This window comes from Melopsittacus undulatus, chromosome 4 (assembly GCF_012275295.1).
Source record: "Melopsittacus undulatus isolate bMelUnd1 chromosome 4, bMelUnd1.mat.Z, whole genome shotgun sequence".
NCBI lineage: Eukaryota > Metazoa > Chordata > Aves > Psittaciformes > Psittaculidae > Melopsittacus > Melopsittacus undulatus.
The window spans coordinates 92,478,906-92,504,279 of NC_047530.1; the positions used below are offsets into that span (position 1 = coordinate 92,478,906).

General features: G+C 38.4%; 1 protein-coding gene across 1 annotated transcript in view; it reads right to left on the bottom strand.

Annotated features, from left to right (window-relative positions):
• The window catches only part of FRMPD2 (FERM and PDZ domain containing 2), a 39,253-nt gene extending 16,000 nt beyond the window's left edge, over positions 1-23,253 (bottom strand). Inside the window, exons 1-14 of the mRNA XM_034061343.1 lie at positions 23,151-23,253; positions 22,181-22,309; positions 18,542-18,699; positions 17,575-17,640; positions 15,788-15,973; positions 14,815-14,941; positions 12,849-12,980; positions 10,150-10,234; positions 6,860-7,010; positions 5,190-5,261; positions 4,378-4,552; positions 3,497-3,647; positions 3,261-3,399; positions 2,224-2,376 (exon numbers count right to left, since the gene is read on the bottom strand). Coding sequence (XP_033917234.1) covers positions 2,224-2,376; positions 3,261-3,399; positions 3,497-3,647; positions 4,378-4,552; positions 5,190-5,261; positions 6,860-7,010; positions 10,150-10,234; positions 12,849-12,980; positions 14,815-14,941; positions 15,788-15,973; positions 17,575-17,640; positions 18,542-18,699; positions 22,181-22,309; positions 23,151-23,253 — 1,827 coding nt within the window. The remainder of the gene's footprint in view (positions 1-2,223; positions 2,377-3,260; positions 3,400-3,496; positions 3,648-4,377; positions 4,553-5,189; positions 5,262-6,859; positions 7,011-10,149; positions 10,235-12,848; positions 12,981-14,814; positions 14,942-15,787; positions 15,974-17,574; positions 17,641-18,541; positions 18,700-22,180; positions 22,310-23,150) is intronic.
• Positions 23,254-25,374: the final 2,121 nt, after the last annotated feature.

Genomic DNA, 25,374 nt, shown 5'->3' on the forward strand with positions numbered 1-25,374 from the left:
TCCAACAGTTCCATGTCCTTTTTATGTGAGGGCACCAGAACTACACACAATACTCCAAGTGAGGTCTCACAAGAGCAGAGTAGCTGGGAAAGGAAATGGTTTTGAGTCTCTTTACTCAATATTCTTTCACTCTGTCAAGAAACCTTTGAGAACCCTTACCAATTTTTCATATCTGCTGCCTCACAGAATCATCCCTTTACTTTGGTATGTCATAGGACCATTACATGAATTCATTTTCCATGCGTAAAATTGAAGCAACACTTTCCCATGTTCCTAATTTGAAGAGGAAGAAAGATTATATACCTTCCTCCACAATGATCTAAACATTATATTGCCACTGGGATATTCAGCATTACTGCTCCTTGGTACCTGTGTGCGTTTCTGAATAGAAATCCATGCAGGATTAGTGCTGCTTGACTACTGTTAAACCTTGTTTCATTTCATTTTCTTTCCTGTGTCTTTGTTTTCCTGTGCAATTCCAGAAACCATGAAGTACAGCAAATATGATGGTCTTAGTAAAACTGCTAATATTTTGGTGCAATGGCTACTCTGACATTTTTATGGGCTTGTGTAGTTTCCTTTCAACAATAGTGATGTCCACCTGGACAGTGACACTACAACTCCCTGCCTGCAACTATCTCACACATATGTCCATATAGGTACATAAGTCCATTCCTTCATGGCCATCACCTTTTAAAATCAGACATTATAGATTTCTGTTACCAAAGTCTTAAATTATAGGGTTTGCTAATTTGCCCCTTAAATTATCTCACCCAGATATAGTGGTGACTTCTGAGGGAATTTCACTGTCCCAGAATTCCTTTTGGTGCCAGACTTTATAGCAACAGACCTTAGGTATCACTTCTTTCTTGCACAGTGCCCATTGCTAGGTAAAACATCAAGTAGGAACATGCTTCAAGTGACTGAAGAGCCAGCTTGTGTCCCTGCCATCTATCTGTGCAGAGGGTACTCTGAGGAACTCACCCAGAGGTCCTGGGTTGTTGCCTCTGTACCTCCTGCACTTGATAACAAAATGTTAAAATATGACTCAGACCCTTTACAAAACTATGGAATATGAGGAGGGTTTTCTGTTCTCTTTTGTGATCTGCAGATCAGTAAAAGTGTATTCTACAGCTTTTTTTTTGTCAGGGGGAGAAGCTAATGTAGAATCCCCAAATTACTTTTCAGTAATGAAAAGGGATTTTCAGAGACCAAAAATAAAAGAAAGTAAGTTTTTCAGAAAGCATCTAGAGCACAAATGTTTAGGTCCTGAAAACTAGGGCATCTATTAGCTGAATCTGGGTTTTAATTTTTAATCCTTTTTATATTTGAAATATGCATGTTCTTGCCATGGGGGCTATCTTTTTCACTTTGTATGATGTGTTAGCTTCTTCTACAAACTTATTCATTGAAACAGATACTAACGAAGCTGCTTTTCTTCATTGGATTTGCCACGCACGATGGGACTGTCATTAAGGCTAAGCTTCAATCTATTTCTTCAATTCCACTGACAGCGTTGGATGAGGAACTAACATAATTAAACAGCAAGTGAGCTAAAATTATGCTATAAATAAAAATGTGGCACTGCATCAAAATGGCTACTAATACTTATTCATTATCAAATCCCTGATATTTTTCATTTGATAAAAAGCAGGGAAGTTTGGGGAAGAATGAGAAATCAGGAAAGAAAAAAATCATCATGACAGTGTAGAGCCCTAGAGAAAGTCATGTGAGAAAATACTTCAGAGAACTTCTTCCTCCCTTCTAGAGTTCACAGATATTTTTAAACAAATAATCACTACATGTTTAGAAAGTAGCTGAATAGCTGCTGTAGTTTCAGAAATCAAGAAAGTGCTTATTCCCATGCTTATAATCATCCCTAATACATTCAGTAGGTGTACTTAGAATTATCTGGAGCCCAGACATGTTGGTAACATGCTGAAAATTCGCATCAACTCTTGGGATGTTGAAAATACACTGAAATGTATATTAATCCTTTATAAACTATCAATGAAAGGGAACCTACAATGAAAATGTCATGGAAGTTATTTAGAGTAGCAGTATCTGCAGCAGAATGAAATTCACAGATTTTTGTTGGCTGTTCAAATTTGTTCACTATACCTAAAATATACTGTATCAGACAAGAAAGAAATAATAGGCAGTGTAAAGAGAGAGGGGCTTTCTATTTCTAAATATACAAGTGCTTGGGGTATGGCAAGTTACCTTTAAAAATTCTAGTTCAGCTTCATCCTCAAATAGAGAACGATTCATACGATGTAATTTAGCAAGCTCCCTCTGTACATGTGCCAGAGTCATTTTCTCTATTCGGCTTGCTGGAATGTAGTCTTCAACACGGAAATAGCTTTTCCCATGCATCTTTGGGAGGAAAAAATAAATAAATAAGTAAACCCTCACCAAACAACAGAGAGAGGAGCTTTTTGTTCTTTCTTGACTTTTCTTACTTGGTGCATTTCCATTTTCAGGGTGACCCATGTGCTGAAGTCACCCTGTTGCCATTTCCTAAGAGAAGATGGGGAACAGCAGGTAGTATCGTGACAACCAAACGTTCCTCTTGTACTTGTGCTCAGACAGGTGCTTAAAGTACACACTACTGTATGTATTGTGCATGCCTGCAGTTGTGCATGTGGAGTTGACAGCTACAGCTGCCTCAATACAAACTACAAGGGGAGACCCAGTGCAGGGGTGGATCCAGCCAGATGGATCAGACCACTCAGAGTTCAATAAATAGAGCTACACTGATTTGTATAATTGAAGATATGGCAAAGACCATGAATGGATATTTTCTGTATACTTTACAACTTGGATAACTAGTTCAGATACAGCATCAGTAATCTGTCTTTGCAGGTTGTGGATCTGAGCCAACACACAAAATAGCTACAAATTCTGGAGTGTTTATTTTTTCTCCCATGTTTTCTAATGTCTTTAAACCCCTCTACACATCCAAGCTGTGCCTGTGTTGATTTTTTTTCTACAGATTTTTGGAATTTCTGGTCTATATTATTAATTATGAAGGACCAAGAGTCTTTCATCATTCTGCCATATGGCCTACCAAGTTCATCTGGCTTCTTATTGCTCTTTAATCAGGAAAATTTTGTGACTTTTAAAATGAAATCTGAAATGTGATTACTAAAGGGCTTAGCTGAAATTATGTGCTTTTTACATTTCTTCTTTAAACTCTAGGTGACAAACAAAAGTTATTGAGAGAGACCTCTGAGAAATATTGTATTACTTATCCGCACCTCAGGAGCATAATTGCCAAGCTCTGCCTGTAAAGCCAAAGCACCAAGTTTCAGAGCAGTCTCATCATTGCAATACAATCGCTCCTCCAAAATATCTTTACGAAGCTGAAGATAAAACTGATGCCTTGTCAAGCCATGCCTGGAACATAAAGAAGGTTTAGGAACACAGGGGAAGCCTTGAACAGTCACCTTAAATGCTTCTGTTTTTCCTGCCATCAGCAGAACCATACACTTACTGGATAATATTAAAGTGATTGACAAAGAATTTTATCCTTAGAAAGAGAGTGAAATTAATAATGGATGTTTTCTTCTTGGGTTGGTCATTCCAGCCATCTGGGGCCACTTTGTAGAGTTTGGTCTCCTCATCCAAAAAGAAGAATTCTTTACCTGAAATGAGATTTTGGGTTCTGTGATAAATCTGGAGATACTTCAGTTTCTCAGAGTTCTGCTTTGTTCAGTGCATCACTACCAATAAAAAATAAAAGAGATCATGGATGTTAGTTGAGTTATATTTCTCTGCATTATGGCTCAATTACTGCTTCTTTGATGGAGAAATTAGGATAACAGTGTGTAATTTAGGATTACAATTGTTTGATGCTGGATTTGTGAAGTGTCTATTACTCAAAAAATCAATGGGGCTTGTATTCTGCTCACCACTGTAATCTTCATGCCCTACACACAAGGTATGCTTCTTCCTAGTGCCTCAGCTATGCTTACTATCAGAAATGGGCTAGGGAGACGTGTGTCTTGTAGATGAAATAGCTGAGCCTGTATTCAAATTTGTATCTAGGAACAGTCAGCCTTCCTCATTACAGTGCTTCCTGGAATTTCTAAGGGAGCTATGTGGCTCAATATTATTGCAGTGCAAGGCTGGGACACAGCCTTTGCTGCATGAGAGTATCGGATAATAGTATGGTCATGCTGATGCAGAGTCCTTAGGGTAGACATCCTTTACACCTCTGCAGTACAATTTAAACCAATGTACCTGACTTTTGCCTAAGCTTTGGATCTACTTTCATCTGAGGACCTTAAAGGAGCTTGTTGCAATTCATTAATAAAGTGACTACAAAAGCACTGAGGGGGAGAACTGTTACTCTAGTTAGCTATGTTTCATTACCTTTCAGGTAAGCCAAGCCAAAGTAGAAATGTTCCACCAAGTTTGCATATGCCACCACAGTGTTGAAAACATCTCTTGCCTTGGACTTGATGTCACATTGCACCTCAAGGCACTGCCCATTGAGTAGAACCACATTGAGATCCCTTTGGGACAAATAGGATTTCCCTTTTTTAGTCTAACAACATGTAAAGAAAATGAAGAATGAGTGTCAAGTACAAGCAATGCAAGTTCCACAGCATTTTATTGCTGAGGCCCCCTAGTTTCCTGTCTCTACATAACCTGATGGAGTTGGTCACAACACAATACTGTTCCCTGCTTCCCTTCTCACAGGTTAATATCCCAAACATTTCTAATTTTTTTAAACCCAGGGAATCCCAACAAAACAGCCAAGCATACTCAGATTCTACAGTCACCATAATTTTCACTGCTGTATGCTGTCAGCCTTTTCCCTTATCTTAATTAAAGGTAGAGGATCTGCCTGAAAATTGAAGAAGTCCCATACTTTGGCACTAGATGTCATATTGCATCTATACAATGTATAATCTTAATATAAAATGTATAATCTTAATCTCAAAAAGTCTTGTGTTAAAGTAAGCATCCTTGCTGAGAAGGATAAATTAAGCTATTTTCACAACAGAAAAAATTACATAGCACTGAAAACTAAATGACCTCCTTTCAAGTTTCAGTACCTCTGCAGGAACCCTCACTTGGTTTGGGAGGAGCACAAGAATACAGAGGTGGGACTCAACTTACAAAAAGCCCCAACTAAAGGATCACCAGGTTAGTTCTAAATTCTTAATGTTCATACTTACAACAATTGATCCAGGCAGCTGTAAGGTCACCGGTGGTTCACTAGACAAAATAACAAATTCTGGACCTGAAAACTGTGAGGAGGCAGTTTAGAAATTTAATAAATGTTTCCTTAATATAATGAAGATCCCAAATACCAGTAGCAATGAAACCCATTTCTGTTTGTCTGTATATTGTAGCTAATTGACTTCAGTCAGTTCAGACAGAAATGCTGACTGAAAGCTTCTCTGTTTGGGGTCTCTCTTGTATGGGCTCTCTGGGGTCTAATTAGGTGTAAGGTCATGCTGAAGCAATTTCTCCTGTAAAGGCACTTAACCAAGATCCATTTGCTTTGCAAGGCACCTATTTTCATGACACCCACAGAAAATTAATTTCTTTTGAGACATTTTGTCATTTGATTCCCAAGTTGCTATAAGGGCAGTCACAGACATGTACATAGAAACATACATGCTAATGTGATTTTCATAAGCCTAGCTTCCATAGGGAACCAGACTGGAACACAGAGCTACTTTCTTCCTTGTAATAAAGGTTGACTGATATATTAGCATACACTGTATTCTTTCTTTAACTTCCACAGACTTTAACAGCACTTAGTGAGCTTTTTCTTAGTGAGCATCCATCTCAAGGAATTTTGCTTATTGTTTTTTTTTTTCATATTCATCTATGCATTTATATCCTTCAAGCAGACAGAAAAAAATGAATGTCTCCAAGTGACAAGATGTGGATCCTTCCAACCATTCTCCATGACTTAGTACCTTGACCATTTAGATATCCTTTTTTCTTATTTTTGTTTGAGAAAATATGTGGTTAGTTTCATAGTACTAGTATCATCTACCATGACAATGCAATTTTGTATCACATATAACGAGGGTCTAGCACTTTGTTGCAACAGTTACTGGATGCCTGAGGAACTCTATTATTATCCCAGCAAAAATCATATTCACAAAGTTTAAAACTAAATTTATTTATAAAAAGATAATTTCCCAATGTATCTAACTGAAACTCTTGATCAAAGTTCTGCCACCGGTCAGTCTGAAGCTGGTGAATTGGGAACAGGTTAAAGGACTCACCAGCCTGAAAGCTGTCCAGAAAGCTCCATGGTAGCAGCATTGTGGAGTTTTCTGATTCAATTATTTATAGGTTCTTGTGACCAAACTGCCAAAAACAACATTATCCTTCCCATTTAGCAGAGTCCTACAACAAATTAGCAACGAGGAATAGACCCTTAGGTGAACTATTGGTTTGGCACACTCTGCTAGCCTATGCTTTCTGTCCAGGCATATACTATAGAAGCAATTTAAGATCTTTGAGCACTGTAGACCAGCAGGTGTTTGGGTTCAGTGTCTCTGTAATTTTTTTTGCTGTACTGAAGCTCCTGTCAAAGTGGTTAATGAAAACAGACCATATGGTGCTTGATGCTTGCAGAAATCACACATGTAGGTCAGAGAGAGTTTGATTATAAGCTTTTGCTTAGTCTTTACAGACAAGACTTTCACTGCCTTCAGTTTTGAGTTACCAGGACTGGATCATAGTTAATTTGGAGTTTGTCAATTTAGAATACTCATCTAATGATACAACTCGTGCAGGTCACTGGCAAACAACAACTGGATAAGAAGTTTCTCTTTAGTGATATTTACATTTTTAATCAGCTTATAAGTTTTTCATTATTCACCTTTTCCTTCCTGTGGAACAAACATTTCTGTGATGTAGCAGCTGCTGTGTAGTCCTTTGTAGACACAGAGAAGGTGGAACCTAAACTTATCAGGTTCTGTCTGCTGTTCTTCTGAATTTCAGTAGGGATTTCTTCTACAGCGCTGACCGATCTTCAAAAGAAATATCATAGTGAGCAATATATATAGCATGCAATCAAAACAACACAGACTTGAGAACAAAGAGCTTAAGATGCATTGAATGCAAGAATAATATGAAATCCAGGGCATTGTCAGTTACAAGTTGTTAAATGCTTCATTACAGAAAAAAAAACACAAAAATAAATCAACTGATTCTGATGAAGCCAACAGGCAAAGAATTTAGCCCCTTGTCTTTCTGTGAATTCTGCAAGATGAAGTAAATTCCCAATTTCTTATTTTCTGGAGAAAAAAAGCTTCCCAAAATCATAACATTAGTTATTGCATTATTCAGAGTTTTCCAGGAATGGAAACTAAATTATCTTAATACTAATTCATTAGAATAAATTTATGTCTAAGGGAACTGAGGGAATTTTCTATGTAATTAAGACAAAGATGTGTGAAATCTCAGATCAGAAACCTGTCTTTACACTATACTTCTAACACATACAGTAATGGTGTTTTCCACGTGAGAAGAAACATGTGTGCTTAGAATAAACTTAAAGTATAACATATACTCTTATCAATGAGGAAAGACTGATTATGTAGTATAGGAGGAAAGATTTTGTTGAGGTAGGTTTTTGTTAATTACATTTTAAACAAATGCCAAGGTCACACATTTTTTGTTATTCCAAAGTTTTATCCTTTTTTTTGTATGTTGTAGAGTTGCTTCAGGGAACTATTCATAGAGTTTTCAAAATGTTTTTAGTAAAGTTACTGAAGTAGTTGCTGATCTTGATCTCTTCTCCCTGGTATCCAGTGACAGGACATGTGGGAATGGTTCAAAGCTAAGTTAGGGAAGGTTCAGACCTGATATTTTAAAGCATTTCTCTACTGAGAGATTGGCCAAACACTGTAACAGTCTTCCCAGAGGGGTAATCACTGCCCCAAGCTCGTCGATTGTTTAAGAGGCATTAAGACATTGCCCTTAATAACATGCTTTAGCTTTTGGTCAGCACTGAGATAGTCAGCAAGTTGAACTCAATGATTGTTGCAGCTCTCTTCCAACTGAACTGAACAAACCTATCCTATCCTATCCTATCCTATCCTATCCTATCCTATCCTATCCTATCCTATCCTATCCTATCCTATCCTATCCTAGTTTAAATTCCTCTGTTATAAAGTTGTCTAGATACTTTTGTTTCTACCTACACAATCTCTTACAGGTCAATATTTAACTAAGAAATATGCCTAGAAAATCACCTGAAGTGACTTTTGTGGGTATGAAAATACTCTTAGCTCAAAACCCAAGATGCTCTATTAAGAAGATTTTGTTTTCCTGTGGAAAACACTTCCTGTTATTAGTCCTGCAAGGTGGGAGATACAAGACTTGACATTTGTGCCTTCTTTATATATAGGCCAGAGTCCTGTGTGTACTTCAAGCTTAACTTTATGAGATGTAAACTACATCAGTTGGATGGCTTATAGAATTATGATATTAGTAAGCTTTATAGATAGTAAACCCATCACTAAGTTTTGTGTTGGTTGTCATTCTGTATAGGAAATTAGTGGTTTCCAAACTAATTAATCTCCACTGTTGTCGTGGTACTTACAGTAGGGCCTTGCAAATGCCTACAACCAAAAGTGAGATTTACAGTCCCTGAAATTCTATGGTAAACAGCTTGCTGGAAATTTGGAGAAAAGAGTTTATCTTTCAGCAAAGGAGGGGAACATTTTCTTGGCAACATTATTTTAGATCAAGGATATGGGGATGATACCCAGATTGGTAGTCAGAAGCATTGAATTTACTCCAAAATACTCAGTAAATAAATTTTCTGTTACTGATAGCATTCCTGGGTGTGTAATGCATTTATAGATGTCTGTCTATACACATATGTATGGTTTTGTGTGTAGTTAGACAGGTAGACAGAGACTTCATTCTTCACAAAAACTAGCACTATCATGCATCCTGCTTGTAGTTCTTTATTGCAGGTTTAGTGGTGTACTCGGGTATCTCACATCACACAGATTATTGTGGCTGATTTATCAGGAAGTTCAACTATTTACCTGGGGTACATTTAATTGGGAGTTGATCTAAATAGAGCATTTCCTGTGGGCCTGAATTACTCATGCCATGGTTAAAAGAAGAAACACCTGTTTAACTGGGTCAAGAACTCAATTTAAATGGGATGTCTGTAGGGATTACATGGTGCTTAACTGTGGGATTCTGGTCTTTGTGGTGCCTACAGGCTAACAGTACTTACATCTCTTCTTCATTTGGAAAAAGCCATGATTATAGCTTCACTATGCTAACACCCTGTTTAGAAAACTCTTGTTTGGCAGCAGTGGTGTTTCCCTGGCTTTTGAAAATGAGTTAGTATCAGCTGTACAATTTTCAACTTTCCTTGCCTATGTCTACAGGGCTGCTGTATAGGCTGTGACTGAAACGAGGCTAATCCTTATAACAGAGCCAAGTTCTTTACTGGTTGTGTCCCTAGGTTACTTGAAACTCTTCAGTAAAGTGGTGGTGCAAGCCTGGATATGGCTCACAAAAGTGAGGCAAATCAATTTAAGAACTTAGATGGAAATGTAAATAAACCACTGAAAATGATGGATCATATACATGGTCTGTCATAAGCACTCCAGAATACATTAGGCCTCTGCTAACGTGACAGCAAGTCAAGACCAGGCCCAAAATCTGAATGTAGACAAATATGGACTCTGCAGAACACCTTGCCAGTTAAAGCAATGCCTGTTCACATCCTCTCAACATGTTTTTCCTTTCCACACTCTGTGGAGCTGCTTTGCAGTTGTTTCAGGCACAGTGCGCTATTGCTTCTTACCTGTCTAATTATGCCAGAGACAAGTTAGCAGCAGCTGTTTTGGGAGGCCAGTAACAGCTGGCAGCACACACTGATAAAGAGTAATGGTTGAAAACTCAAGTGTGCTTGTTTTGCATGGACTGATCAGGGCCCAAGCTCCATTTCACTAGAGCATTCGGACTGTTTCACGTGTAGCCAAACTGAGCCTAGGTGCACTTTAATTCTGTGTAAACTCGTAAAAACGAGTTCAGATGGCAATCAGACATTTTCTGATCATGACATTGCCTCATTAGTTGCTGTTTCACTTGGCAATAAGACAGCATCCATCTTTCAGGAGCATGAGTTCTGATTACCTGTTTATGAAGAGCTTGTAGCTACTTTGTGTCCTTGACCCACTAAGGGTGGGGTCCCATGACCTGTGTGTCTGTGGAACTCGTCCTGAAATGAACAAAGGAAATTTCACAATTGAAGCAATTGAACCAGCACTTGGCATCAGACCTTGGGACAACAACAAGAAAGAAATTTAGACTGGCTGCCTCCTCTCGTGTCCTCACTGGGGCATGACAAATGGCTATTTGATAAGGTTAAGCGAATACTACACCAGCAGTATTCCCAGTTCTCTAGTTATTGTTACTTCCTCTTCATAACTCTTCATGTGAACGTAATTTGGAAAACAGCTGTGTAGGTACAATGGCTGTTATTTCCATATGTATGGAGAGCTTTTGCTGTTCAGAAATTACCCTTAGGATTCTTTGTTCTTCTATATCCAGGCATAAAATTGGGAAGGAGGGGTGGGGGAAGCCATGAAATTTCTCTGGCTTAATCAGAGTAGGATATGAAATCAAAACTGTTCAGAAATATTCCAACAGTTATTTGCTACATTTAATATATTGTGAATGGTTTTACAGCATAAAAATCTGGCAGAAATACAGGATGGCTTCTGAGTTATTAGCAAATAAGTTTTGTATGATTTTTAACCTTCAGTCATCTCTGCTGCTACACAAAGGATAGGCATTGCTCTGTCCAAACATATAAAAGTTGAAATTTAGAGATAGAACCAGAAAAGGTTATACAAGTTCTGTGAACATCTCTTATAGCAGCAGAGGTGTTTTAAATCCTGTAGGGAAGGGTGGGAAGGTTAAATTTTTCTTCACTTGGACTATGTCATTGATCTTATTTGAAGAACTGCATATCAAACTATTACATAAGCAGTGGTGATAAGATGAGCTATGTGAAAGCACTCATACAGGTAAGCTTTTTCTCCAGATAAAATATCCATTAACTACACCCTGAGACCTCACTCTGAATTCCAACATGAAAATGTGACATTGAATTTTAGTATACCAACCACCAATTGCAATTTTAAAAACTAGAAAATTTACACATTGCTAAAATATGCATAAAATGGTTTTCAAGCCACAAATGGTAGTGTCAAAATGGGAGATTTGAGATAAGCCAAATACGCAGGACTAGTTATCAAAGTTAAGATTCAGTCCTGTGTTCATGTGCTTTTTAACAAGAAAACTTTGCAAAGTTCTCTGCTCACACTATAGGTTTCACATAATTGTGTAAATGTATTTTGACAAGCACATGAAATTCCCTTTAATTTTTCTGTCTCAGTTGTCATGGCACTGAGACAAGGTGACTAGTTTCAGTGACCGGACTGTTATGCTTTGATCACAAATCCAAAACATTCCTGATGTTAAATAACATGTGGCCCTCAAAGACACTGATCCTGTAGATGATTAATACAATAATGTTGATCTCTCTTGATAATGGTGCTCTACTAGGTGGTAATATCTTTTTTTCAGAGAAGAATGCACTTTTCTAATACATTATCTCATGAAAGAATCTTTGCAGCAACAAGTTCCCACGTTGTTTTCTCACGTAATTTGTTTTTTTCATATAAAATCCTGAGTACAGCTACCAGTGTATCAGTGAAGACTGAGACATGCACCAATTCACTAGAATGGGCCTTTGTCAAATTTCTGTCCTTACTTTTTAAAAAAGGACTTACAAAAAAGGCTCCTGGGCTTACCTTCACTGTGTGCCACTAGGTCTGTGACTGACACGTATGAGTCACATAGGGAGCAGCTGCAATTTCAGGGTTTTATTGCTGCTGATATTGAAAGCAATTCTGGAGCTTCAGAAAATTGCTTTTAAGGAGTACCAACAGCAGTTGTATGAGTAGCCTTACCTTCCTCATTCTTGGGGCTAAAGGCTTGGGGCTGAGAGGCTGTTACATCCTGTGTTTTGTGTTTTGCTTGGGTTTTTGCTTTGTTTCCCAGGAAGTATTTGTTTTCTCTCTGCAAATCATCTCTTGGCAGACTTGTGATAATGAAATGGGCACCCAGGGCTTTTTGCTGTCTTTCCTAGGGAAATTTGTGTGTTGAGTTCATGCTCTATGCCTTTAATTTTTGCCTAGTAAATTTTAAACTTTTCACATTTGGAAGAGTGTGAGTAATATGTTCCTACAAATCTCATAACGATCAGCAGATGGATATCATAAACCCAAATTAATGTTTCCCCGTGAGAAAAAGCAAGGACTATTCAGCAGCTTTCTGTCATTTATGGCATCAATGAACTAACCAGTAGGTGTGCATACCTTGTTGCATCATAACTGAAAAAGTGGATATTAAAATTATAGGGAGGAAATTTCTGGGATAAAACCCACACATGCTTGCAGAACACATTTAAATCCATGCCACAGGAGGACCTAGTACCTATGGAGCCTATCTATGGAGGCTCATAGAGCGAGGATGTAAACTCCAAAGTACAGCTTCCTGGGACTGGAAGCTCAGGAGAAGTGCCCCAGGCAGGATGGAAAAAAAAAAGTCTGAAAACAGGAGGGAAGGTGTGTAACTGTGGAATAGAGAACAGAAATGTGCATGTTTCTGAGATGGGGAGCTGGCATGTAACCTTGGTTTGTTAGGCGATGCTGATGGCATTTGGCAACAGGAAATTTTTGCTCTTACATGGATATTCTTACATTTCAGGGGACAAAAGAGATGAATATGTAATTCATAAACATAATATTTCAGGAAAATCTTACCTCTCCTGTGTCCTCGGTTAGACAGTATCAAAGATGTACTTTCAGAAATACTATTAGAGTCACTGTAGTCCACAGAGAATTGTCTGTAATCTTCTGTTGATTGACTGTAATTCATTAATCTGGACCCTTTGTCTGGAAACAGAAAAGAAATATGGTGAATCACATACTTTAATTATAAATCATTGTATCTGCATGATAATGTAAATAACATTTGGCTTGACTTCAGCTCCTTAAAGATCAAGGAAAGCTTGATAACTTCATTCTACAACTTTCATCATCTTATTCTGACCCAAAATAGTTCTTATAGTTCTCCTAAAATATTCTGAATAAAACAAATCTAACATATTAATTCTATTCTACATGTTATGTGGAAAGGTTGCAAAGTGCAGATAACTTGCAAAGTTCTCCTTTCTTACAATCTGAGACCCAAAACCTTCAGCTATAAAGTATTCTCTTTGCGTGCGGGATGCAGAGTACCCAGAGATAAACCACTAGCAGTGCTGGCTGAAGAAATTCCATTAAGGAGTCATTCTACATCATTAGGAAGTACATGTTTTTGTTCCACCTTAACTTTACTTCGGTTGTGTTGTCCCTTGTCCTTTTCCAGAACTTCTGAAGGTTATAATTTTTAATTAAATACAAAGAAAGAAATTGAATGCTGCCTTGAGAAGTGCAGCTCACACATTGTCAGTGTAATCAACATCCTGATTCATTGAAGTCCTTCAGTGTAAGCCACATGACCTGAATCCCTAGAAAACACGGAGATCACCCCAGATACATAATCATGAGAAACAGTAGAAGCGAAATGGCAGGAATTTGAAACTAACAGGGGGTTGAAGATGGGACCACCCCTTTTGGCAGTAGCAGAGTTTTTACCAGCTTATGCAAGTGTGAATCTATAAACTCAGTTTCTGAATAAGTGAGCCAATGTGCTTTGAAGGGTGGTTTATCTGTATGTTTTCAAAAGAATGTCATTTTCTTATGACCAGTAATACCTAATAGATCATAGAATCATAGAATAGTTAGGGTTGGAAAGTACCTTAAGATAATATAGTTCCAATCCCCATGTTTTGCAGGTATTTAAACATGTGTTTAATTCTAGCTGCAGCTAATGGAACATACATCTAATTTGCTGAATAGGAAATGGATTTTTCATATGCTTAATATTGCGCATATCCAAAAAAATGCTTGTATAGCTTTGTCCAACCATCCCTTTTCCCCAGAATTAGAGACTTTTGTTGAAGTGAACAGTACAATATGGAGACTAGAAAAAAATTAACTATCTGAACCTGAAGCTCACATTTAGTTACAGCTAGAGAATTAGTCTGTGGGATAATAAAATCTTGAGTTTAGTCAAATGAAATGTGAAATTAGTATATGCTGGTTTATTTATATAGTGAACAGGATCTGGCCTTGTGTCTTGAAATCACTCCAGCAATCCATATGTGAATTTATAAAACATCTCTGAATACAAAACCAAAACTAAAATAAAAAAGAATCCACAAATCTTTGCTTGAGTAATCAATCGGGAAGGATGAATATATATTCTTTAATGGCAACAGGATAACTTCACAGAATCCCACTCTTTACCTTCAGAAATACACTAGAGTATGCAAATATAAAAGCATACTCCATATAAAAAGCAGATTTGAAATCAGGCTTTTTTATACACACAGGTTTTATGCAAAGTGCTTTAAGAGTTGAATCTGTGCAAGCTGATTCGTTATCATTGCTTCACAGCCCTCAGACTACTGTCCTTTGTGGAAATAAGGAACAGAAACCTTGCTGACTTGCCCCAGAGTCTTTCCATTATGAAGTCATTTATATGTAAAGCAATAAATATCCTATCCAACACTACTTGTAATCACCACAGCATGAAATTAAACAAGTCGCCTAGCCTGGGAAAGACTCAGAAAAGGCTGGCTGTATCCTTATTACACAGTTCAGATTGTAAGTCTTTTTTTACCTTGGTGAAAATTCATCTGGGAGTACAGTGGTGAGCTGTCTGATATTTTCTCATGCAGCCTTTTCCTTATCACATGACTTCTGTTAAGCTGAGAGGCTGTGCACTCTTCGTTGACTACCCGCTCTGCCTAGAAGACAGTAGTACTGCAAGTCAATGTCATACGATATGTGGACTTCAGACTCTCATATTGAAGTGATCCTTGCCCTCTGCTAGTCAGAGGCTGCTGGTTGAGTTGGTATAAACAACTTCATCTTCTCATATTAACACAAAGCAGGATTGAGTTTTGATGGCTTTTTGCTCTCATGCAAGCTGTGTTTAAGAGGGGACACTCTCTCTTACACTGGGAAATAGAGTAATAAGGAGTGCAAGTTCATCTCAGAATATTAACAAATACTGGCTGAAAACAGGGAAAACCCCCCACAACCCTGCAGTGTATTTTCTTCCAGTTTCATTCAGCTTGTCAAAAAAAAATCTTAGTTGATATTTCAAATCTTGAAAAAGACTCAGGTGCTCACTTATTAAAGACTTCACATGGTCAGGCTTGATTGAACAGCAGCTGTTCAGTTCCACTCAAGAATGATGAACTGAATTCTCAATATGATGTAAATGTGATTTCTTCAAATTTCTCAAAGTCTGAAACCAGAGGGGCAATGAAGAAATCTTTTCTCTTGTGTAAAGACAATTGGCCAATATGAAGGCTCTGCAAAGGTTATGATTGCTTCAATATTAACCAAAGAAATGAAGGTACAGACTGGATTTTCCCTGTCATTTCCCAGGAGTGTAAGAGTGGTGTGAGAGATGGCTTCATTGCTTCATTTGCTTGTACACATGGCCACACAATTTCCTGCTTAGAAGTCTGAAACCAAACCTAACTTCTTGAATTCATACAATCATTAATTTCAGGCAATTCCTCACCATGATGCTGCTCTCCCCTCTCACCAAAGAAAAGATTACATATGACAGTAGTACCTACCTCACTGACATTTCCCACAGCAAACTGGACCATATTCTTTATATAGACATTGGCTGGTAAGAAAGCAGCTTCTTTCTGATGTGCCTCACATGCTTCCAGAATTGACTCGGGAGAAAGTCTTTTGTGTGGCAGATCTTCACATAGTGTCAACAAGAGCATGTGTAGTTGGTCACTCAGCTGGAGGGACTGAGTCAAAATACAGGTACTGTTAAATGACATCTCCCAGTGGTTTGAAATCCTCTGTAAACTGCAACAAGGGATTTCTGTAAGCCTTTTACTCTGGGTGAGAAATGGGCAGTGAATTTGTTTAGTGTGAGGTGTCCCTGGCCATGGCAGGGGGGTTGGAACAAGGTGATCTTGAGGTCCTTTCCAATCCTAACTATTCTATGGTTCTATGATTCTAATTCCTTTAGATTTTGGGAAAATTCCAGACAGACAGCATAACAGCACTAAATGGAGCCACTAATGGGATCCAGAGGGAACTGGCATTGACAAGGGAAGTCATCAGGCCATATAGGAGCTTCCTGATAACAGACAAAAGCTAAGTTTCTCCACAGCTTTGCTAATTAGACTGTAAATCTTAAAAGATTCATGCAAGTAAGATATGTGACAGCATTAGCTTTAAAAAGGTGAGGAGTTATACAAGCCAAAACTGTTACCATAGAGACCAGATACTTAAATTTTAGAGTCATTTAGCTTATAGAGCTTTTTCTCTTAGACCATGTATACCCATGAAAGGGAGGTTAGATCTACTAAAAATTTGTGATTTCCAAATAAAAACCATGCCATCAAAGGCATGGATAGATAAATGAAGCAAAATGTGTGCTACAATTCTTTGAAAGAATGCTGGGGAAAAGAAGAAATGCAAAATTTCAACTAGCAGAGATGCTGGTAGAATTTGCACAGAAATAAGGAGAGTTATTCAGTTTACTTAGCATCTCATTCTTTGAAAAAGCACATAAATGTGCACAGCATCACAATCATGTGGACATGATGTTTTTCTTTTAGCCCTTCCTATTTTAGAATCATAGCGTCATAGTATCATAGAATGATTTAGATTGGAAAAGACCTCTAAACCATCAAGTCCAGCTGTAGCCCTTATACTGCAAATGCACCACTAAACTATGTCCCTAAGTGTCACATCTATACATCTTTTAAATATCTCATGGGATAGTGACTCAACCACTTCACTGGAGAGTCTGCTCCTTATTACAGCCTTGGAATAAATAATCTTCACTCTTAACAGCAAGGCACAATTAATCTTATTTGGAACAATTCTGTTTTTTGAAGAAAAGAGAGAGAGAAAAAAGAAAAGTAAAGATGAGGATCAACTAAATTTCTGACTTGGATTAAGTAGTATTTTTGGTGAAATCTGGACCTTGACATAGAATTTCCATTTTTTTCTAATGGTCCAAAACATAAAGACCCTCCCTCTGAGATTTCAGATTATGCCTCTCAATCTTTGAACCAACTAATATAAAACAGAATAAAAGTTCAAACTTCAACAGGGAAGTTCAGGTTAGATATAAGGAAGACATAAGATATATAGATATGAGGAAGAAGTTCTTTACTGTGATGGTGGTGAGGCACTGGAACAGGTTGCCCAACGAATTTCTTAATGCTCCAGCCCTGGCAGCATTCAAGGCCAGGTTGGATGACACAGGTGACATAGTTTAGTGTGTGGTGTCCCTGCCCACGGCAGGAGGATTGGAACTGCATGATCTTAAGGTCCTTTCCAACCCAAACCATTCTATGGTTCTATTCTAAAACAAAAAAGTGTTACTGGCCTGGTTTGGAGGAACCTGGTAGTCTGCTGACCAATAGAGGGTCATTCCTAAGGAATACACCAACATCTGTTAAAACAGAAAAGGAAACCCTTTATTAAGTCAACATTAAATACAGAAAAGCGTTGTACTAGAGAGACCACCTTTTGTGTCTTTGGTCACCAACGGCAGAAGCCAGAGAAATGTTAAAAAAAAAAAAAAAGCTAGAGGAAGCATATGAAAGTACAATAGTGACTTGACTTACAGAGTAGGTAGCATGCAGTGAGTATTGTTCAGCTTGAGGGGTTGAGCCAGACTTCCCTTTATCCAATGATGCCATGAGTAGGAAAAGAAACATTAACTCCCTTTCTAGTTTTGAAGCAATCTCGTTAGTCATTAAAGCTCTCTTCTACCTGTGGAGCTGACCAGCACTCATGTCCATATATTCCAAAGCTTCATGTTTCTGCATAGTGTCTAAGTGATCAGGTACATGGGAGTCTGAGACTACTGTGTTCTGCCTGAGGGAAGTATGCAGTTATGCAGTCCTAGTGGTTTGTAAAACTTATACGTCCTGAGTGTTGTATCTTACTGTCTTGAAAGAGAGACTTACTTGGCAGCAAGAAGAAAAGTAAATTGTTAACAAAGCTGAACATATTTCTGACTTCCTGGGAGTGCTTCCACTCCCTGATTGTAATTACAATTACCATATCTGGTCAAGCATCATATTCATAGAAATATTTTTCCTTTCTGTGGGCTTTTCCATATAATACATTTGCATAGATCTTGAGGACTGATGTTAAATATTTCTTTTGATGATGACATGCATGGTATCTAATGGCAAGCTGCAAGACACACCTAAATCTTTCTTACTGTAGCCTAATTAGTGTTATCGGAAATGGAATTTGAAAATAGATACCTGGTATACTGCATTAAAACCCACAAGCTTGTCTTCATAAGGTAATATCAAGATTTATTTTCTAATATACCTTACCTTTGCTAGTCCAACGTGCTGGTTTTTACATTGTCTTTGGAGCAATTCTGGTGCACTGAAAGGTACAGCTTCTGTCTGAGATGCATTGTTTTGGAAGGACAGATTTCCTTCAGCAGACAGTAGTACTGACCATGGACAAATCACACAGATGGCAAGGTCTGAAAAATGTTGAAGAAAATAATGGAGTTTTTAGTGTTAAATTTCCTGTGCTCATAAAATTATATTGCTGGTGTCTCACCCGCATAGCCAAACCTATCAATGAAGTTTCATGGAGATGTACCCAGAAGTCAGTGGAATCATGCTCATTTATGCCTGGCTCATTTCATCAGGTGGAATTCAGTGATGGTTAAAGACTTGATTTCTCTCTCACATCATTTCACACATACAAACATATTGATATCAATGGATTTCTGAAGCCTAAGGACAGGCACAAATACATCCTATGTGCAGATTCTAGAGATACTGATATTTTTGATAGATCTTTTTATGCAAAGCACAAGAGAGTATCTGAGGAATAGAACACTCCTTCCAATTAAGCATGGGCACTTTGAACTGGCATTTGCAAAGACCTTAAGTTAGCTTCCATTAAGCTGCATAACCACAGTACAAATCTCTGTGCTGATATATTTTTGTTCTGTGTGCTCCTTATGGTCAGTCAGTTCTGCATTTTAGTAACCTCTTTTTCAGTGTATTGTGTCTAGCAAAGCCAAGTTACTTTGCCAGAAAGTCAGTGTCAGGATTCAGTATCTTCATTCCTATTGTACAGATGAAGAAACTGATGCAGAGTCCAGCTTTGATGACTACACCACATCAGTCAACAGAAGCCAAGGCAACTTCCCAAGTCCCAGTGCTTTAACCTATGAAACTTTTTGTAGAGTGGAAACATAATTTCCAACTAACTTAAAGTTTGGGATTTTTTTTTTTTACCAGAATGCAGATATGAAAGCTAAGCAAACTAAAACTAAGACTAGACTCTAGCAGTCTAGTAGAACTGCTGTGATATTTTAGCATTATTCACATTCAGTCTTTCTGTCTGCATGTCAGATCTCTTAAAAGAGGGAATATTTCAAACAAATGTGCTTTCAAATGATAAATGCAGACTCCTAAACTTGACAAGATCCTGAGGACACTAATAGGCCTTAAAGGCCCTGACCAGCCTCACTTGGGAACTAACCCCATCCTCTGCCCATAGTCCCAGCCTCAGTTAAGCGCAGCCTAGGACCTTGAGTCCCTGCCTGATGTATGGTGAAGGTGTGCCTGTGTCCAGCTTAGCCACAGTTATGCCTTGTCTGACTGTGGACCTCTTTGATCCTGACACATTGAATAACTTCCCAAAAGAACCTCAGGCTTGCCTTGTCACTGTGGACTTGCCTGGTGATCACTGGGCCAACTGACTCTGGTTGCCCACAGAAGACCTGATCCTGACTCAGCTTCCCCATTTGAGCTCAGGCCTGCCTTGTCATCACAAACTTGTGTGTTGGTCTGGATTCTCAGCCGTCAGCCCCACACCTTCCCTGCTTGCCTTGTTTGGGTAATGTGGGACAGGGCCCTCTGTACCAGGAAAATGGATGGTAAATATGTATAAAATGTTAATCTGGGAACACATATATATACAAACCTAGGAGGTTTGTATAGGTTTGTATAGCCAGAGGACTCAGAGATTCAAGACTTACAGACTGCTGGTATTTGCAACAATTGCGGCATTTATGATGGAGCTAGGCTTTTTTCAGTGATATTCACTGGTAAGACAAGGGGCAATAGGTGTAAACTGGAGCATAGGAGGTTCCATGTTAACATCAGGAAGAACTTCTTTACTGTAAGAGTGACAGAGCACCGGAACAGGTTGCCCAGGGGGGTTGTGGAATCTCCTACATTGGAGATATTCGAAGCCTGCCTGGACAAGTTCCTGTGTGATGTACTCTAGGTTACCCTGCTCTTGCAGGGGGGTTGGACTAGATGATCTTTCGAGGTCCCTTCCAACCCTTGGGATTCTGTGATTTACTTCTTTAGAAAACTAAAGGTCTTACAAACATCAGCTAACCTATTTTGCTTCTTCCTCATTTGCTGTAATACTGTGTGCAAATGCAACTAGCATGTGCTGGGAAATTTGTCTGTTTTAGAAACAGCCAGCTTGTACTTTAGCATTGATGGAGATTACCCAGCATTCTGTACTGTTGTCCAGCCAAGGACTGAGCATACCTGTCTAACCAATTAGTGCTCAAACACACTGGAAATACTGCTATAGCAAGTGTTGACCCTCAACAGGTTTAGCAAGACTCAAGCACAGTGCAGCACAAATGTGACAGTACTAGCCCAGAGAAAAGCCTGATTCCAGAAGTAGTATAGCTGTAATTAAGAGATGTAGAGCCAGGGATATGCCTTAGTCAACTGGGATGATGCTATGCAGAGGCAGTTTACCTTCTCTGCCCTCCAAGAAACTGTAGCACTCCGGATTCAGCTTCAGGAGTCCAACTTGGCATCACTTCTGGACTTGAGCTCTCCAAAGACATGTTTGAGCAGTCGTGCTTAACCTGTAGACTAGCTTGGTTCTACATAGCTACTTTCTCTTGGTTTACTCTTCATCTTCTGATCACAATATCCTAAATTTATCTGATGCAGCATAGGGAACATAGGCTGATTATCTGAATTCAACAGATATCCAAAAAGTCTGTTTGTTTGTTTTCTTCTTGTGTTTTGGTTTGGTTTTTTTAGGTTTTTGGTTGGGTTGTTTTTTTGGTTTTGTTTTTTTTTTTTTTAACAAGAAATCAGGAGCGCATAGTGTCAGCTTAGCATCTGGGACAGAATTAGTAAGGTGTGATGGACAGCAGCTGAATCTATCCAGCTGGGTATCTCTGTGATGCACTCCTTTGCACATTCCTGGTGCCTGTCTTGTCTGTGACGTTCTTCCCTCTTGTTAGACTACCTAATAGAGAACTGATGGTATAGCCAACCTCCTATAGTGTTCCAGTCCATTAAAAACCAGCTGATAATGAAAGTTCACCCCTCCAACTATAGCAGAAGTTACATATTACTTGTTTTAAGTATTTTGCATTTTGGTTCTACATGCTCATGAGGTAAGAACACATCTCATTCATTCCCCCCTCAGAAGGAACATCCATTGTCATAAACAGTTCTCAAAATGTGACAGGTTGCTCAGCTGTGCTTTCTTGTACAGCTGGCCTGCTTGGCAAGCATTTGTCATGAAGACTTGCCTAGCTACTGTGGTAAGTCATTATTATAAAGGATGAAAGTATCTTACCAGCTGAATGAGGAATCATGTGGATTTGCCTGTTCTCCTCTGCTGGAACATGAAAGACATGATTCTAGCTGGCACTGCACTTTGTGTGAGTGTATGTTTCTCAGACTTTAGGAAGGACTCTTCTGTTCTGTTCCACTGTGTATAGTTGTACTTAGATGAATTAATATCTGATGTGTAATTTGAAAAAAAAATGCTGTGAAGATCTCTCATGCATGCAGAGTGGTCTGTAATGGCAACAGCACTGAAAGATTTCTCATTTTTATTATCAATATGCTAATACTGCCATTAGTGCTTTTTGTCTCTCTCCCCACCCCGCAAAGCTATAAGAACTCAATGAATTTCCAACAGTAAAAAGCATAAGAAGATACTTTTCACCTCACCTTTGTGAAGATCCTCCAGAAGCTGCTCTGTGGCCAGGTACAAGAGTGCCCATATTTCTTCTTCCTCCAAAGGGCTTCCTTTTGCCCACAGGACCTCTGCCAGTGTCACACAGGAACTGCTCATGCCTGCTGCAACAGAAACCAGATTCTGGACACAGTAAAGTAGACTGGTCACAACTGTGTCCTTCTCTCACAATATTTTGTGAACCACCTTCTTTGTTCACTAAAGGTATCATTCATCCCCATCTTAATCTGAGTAAGAGTAAATAAAGGGATCTGAACTAAGTGACTCCCTGTAATCTTCTGGAGCCCTTTTATTCCTCATTTGGGACTAATCACAAGAATATTTGGGGCAAATAGATTTTACTTGGGAGATCCTCTGTGAATACACGTTGCTCAGACTTTCTGAGTAGTTATATGAATAGTAGGGCATTGATTTTGCTGCTTAATTGAATGTTCTTGACTATAAAAACATGACAGAGTTAACCTAAGAGAAAAAGAACTGCAAAGCAAAAGAGATGCACTGTAACATGGAAGGTTTGTAAACATAGTCCAACAGAGCAATTGAGTTTCACTCATTGTGCAGCAGATTTATCAATAAAAGCTTGTAGACTTTTACTGAATTCATTGATGAGAAATTTTCTTGGTCAGATACCTGTGACTCAGGACTCGCAATTCATCCATATCAATACACATATAAACTTGCTTTCTTTCACTAAACCAAATTAAAAGATTGTTCCCTTAGTGAGCTGCTGAATAGGAGTTTTGTGGCTCCCTGCATGCTATCCTTTCTGACAGGTTCATAAGATCTGGTATACTTAAGAAGAATGTTGGTGCACACACTCCCTGTTTCGTCTCAGTGCAATGCAGCATCAGATAATTTAAAGAAAGGCATTCTGTAGTGAATAATAATTTAATGTCTTACCTATCAGGAAAGTATTTTCCTAATCCCAGCCAACCAGAAACTGACTTGTGACTTGATGTATTAAGGCTTCTTTTCTTCCAAATGTGTTACCATACTCAATATTGTCAAAGAAGGTTTTGTTCTTCATAAATGGGTCTGATTTTTCCATTTCACCAATTTTACATTTTTATAATTTACTAATCTAGGCAGAGCTGATTAGATTTACACATCTGTAAGGAAAACTGAATCCAAGCTTAAAATTCACTAAAATCTTTTGAATTTAATTTACTCTTTTGCTGTTACTATACTGTAACAGTGAGCTCCATAGTTTCATTGTATGCTGTGTAAATAGGGGCATAATGAGAAAAGTTGGAAGTGATCCATCTATTGCTTTGAGGTTTTGATATTGTCTAGATTGATGGACTGTCTGACCACCAAGTGAGGACACAAGAGCTTAGGAAGCTATTGTCACATATAGGATTATAAACACCACTGTAAAATTAGTTCATTTACAGCCTGAAAACAGATCTCCCCCCTAACCATTTCTTCACCCTTTGTACACAGCTCACTTACTGCTACCATTTGCTGTCTGTCTGCAATAGAAACTACTGTGTCTTACGGCTGGTTTCTTTGCCAGCTTCCTGTTCATTATGCAGTCTTCAAGGGGTCACTGCAAGAGCATTACGAAATTCTGCAGGACCAACTTGTTGCTGATTAATAGACTACTCAAACTTTAATTTATGGGGTCTTGTCTTGGCTCACTAGCTTCCAAACAAGGAATCACAACACTGGAAGACTGATCCCTTGCTGCAATCACTGTATGATTATGGACCAACCTAGTGACATTTTAAACAGAACTAGAGTCCTAATTTTAGTCTCTGTAGCTTCAAAGGGTACTAAAGCTTCTTAAGAACTTAACCTTAATTAGAAGAGACAGACAAATCTTCTTAATCTAAGCCATCACCATTTCTCTTAATAATAAATTACTGTGATAGTGGTTCATTTAACCTAAGCAATCAATTCACATCCCCAGAGCTAGAATCTGTGTGGCTTCTCCATATGGGAAATCCACCAGACTGTACTTATTGCTATTTTATTTGAGACTGTGTTGGGGGAAGGAGCACTGACTGCATCCTTCATTTTAGATAGAAGTGCTTATATGAAGTGATTCCAGTGCTGATATTTCTAACTAGCATAAATCGCTCAATAAGCAACTATGCAGAGTGCAGGTGTTACAACCTCATAGAGCCAAAGGGAAATCAAAAGTAAGACCAGATCTGCCTAACTTTTGCAGTGAATGTTTTTTTCTAAGAGCAAAATTAATGTCTCAGATCAATACTAAGTATGAATTAAATGAATACTGCTAGCAACAATGTGCAAACTTCTAAAAACTGTAAAATTTTAAGGCCATAGAAATCATAATCTCTTTAAAGTGTAATAAGTTATTGCTTTAATGGCACATAAAGTTAGGGAATGTGTTAATTTATTTTGAATGGGCAATTATTTTTAAACCCACTTGTAATGCCCTGTAATTTGGGGCTGTATTTTTGATTTTTGGCTTTCAAGACCAGCACAATGTGATATCTGACAAAAATACAACCGTGCGAGTGCTTGGGAAAAAAAATGCATTTCATTTCCTTTTATAGCCAGGCTATGCTATGTGTATGATAAGTGAGTAAAAGTGATATAAAGATGTTATCACTGTAGCCCTGCACATATTCATGGTCCCTCAATTTAATAAAAGCTGTGATCCAGATCCGAACAATTCTGACCTTCAAACAAGCTACAACTGATAAGGCAAAGCAGACAAATCAGGAGGCATGGAGGAAAAAGTTAACAATAACCTTGCAGAAGGGACTGGATTGTTTGTAGTAACCCTACACATCAGGCAATGCCGGTAGGTCTAGTTGAGCCTGAAGGGAAAAATTAGAGCAGCAGAATGTAATCACCCACTTTGGAGTTTGGCCAGGATATAGACGTTAACATTTTGTGCCTGGAAAAAGTAGCAAAAGGCTTTCAGTGCCAATTTGTGCTCTGAGGTCAAAGATAAATCTTCTGCTGACTTCTATAGAAGGTAGTACCACCCAGATAGGCAAATTAGCTTAAAATATCCTCTCCAATCTAATCTTTGCAATACATTCATTCACTGCATGGACTGTCTAAAGTCAATAAAGGTTCCCCTGGGAGAATTTAATCTACTCTTCTTGCATAGATGTGAAACATATGCTGAGGTGAGGCTGACCCATCATTTTTCCACCAATTTATCCTATTTTTTTCTAAATTGTTTTAT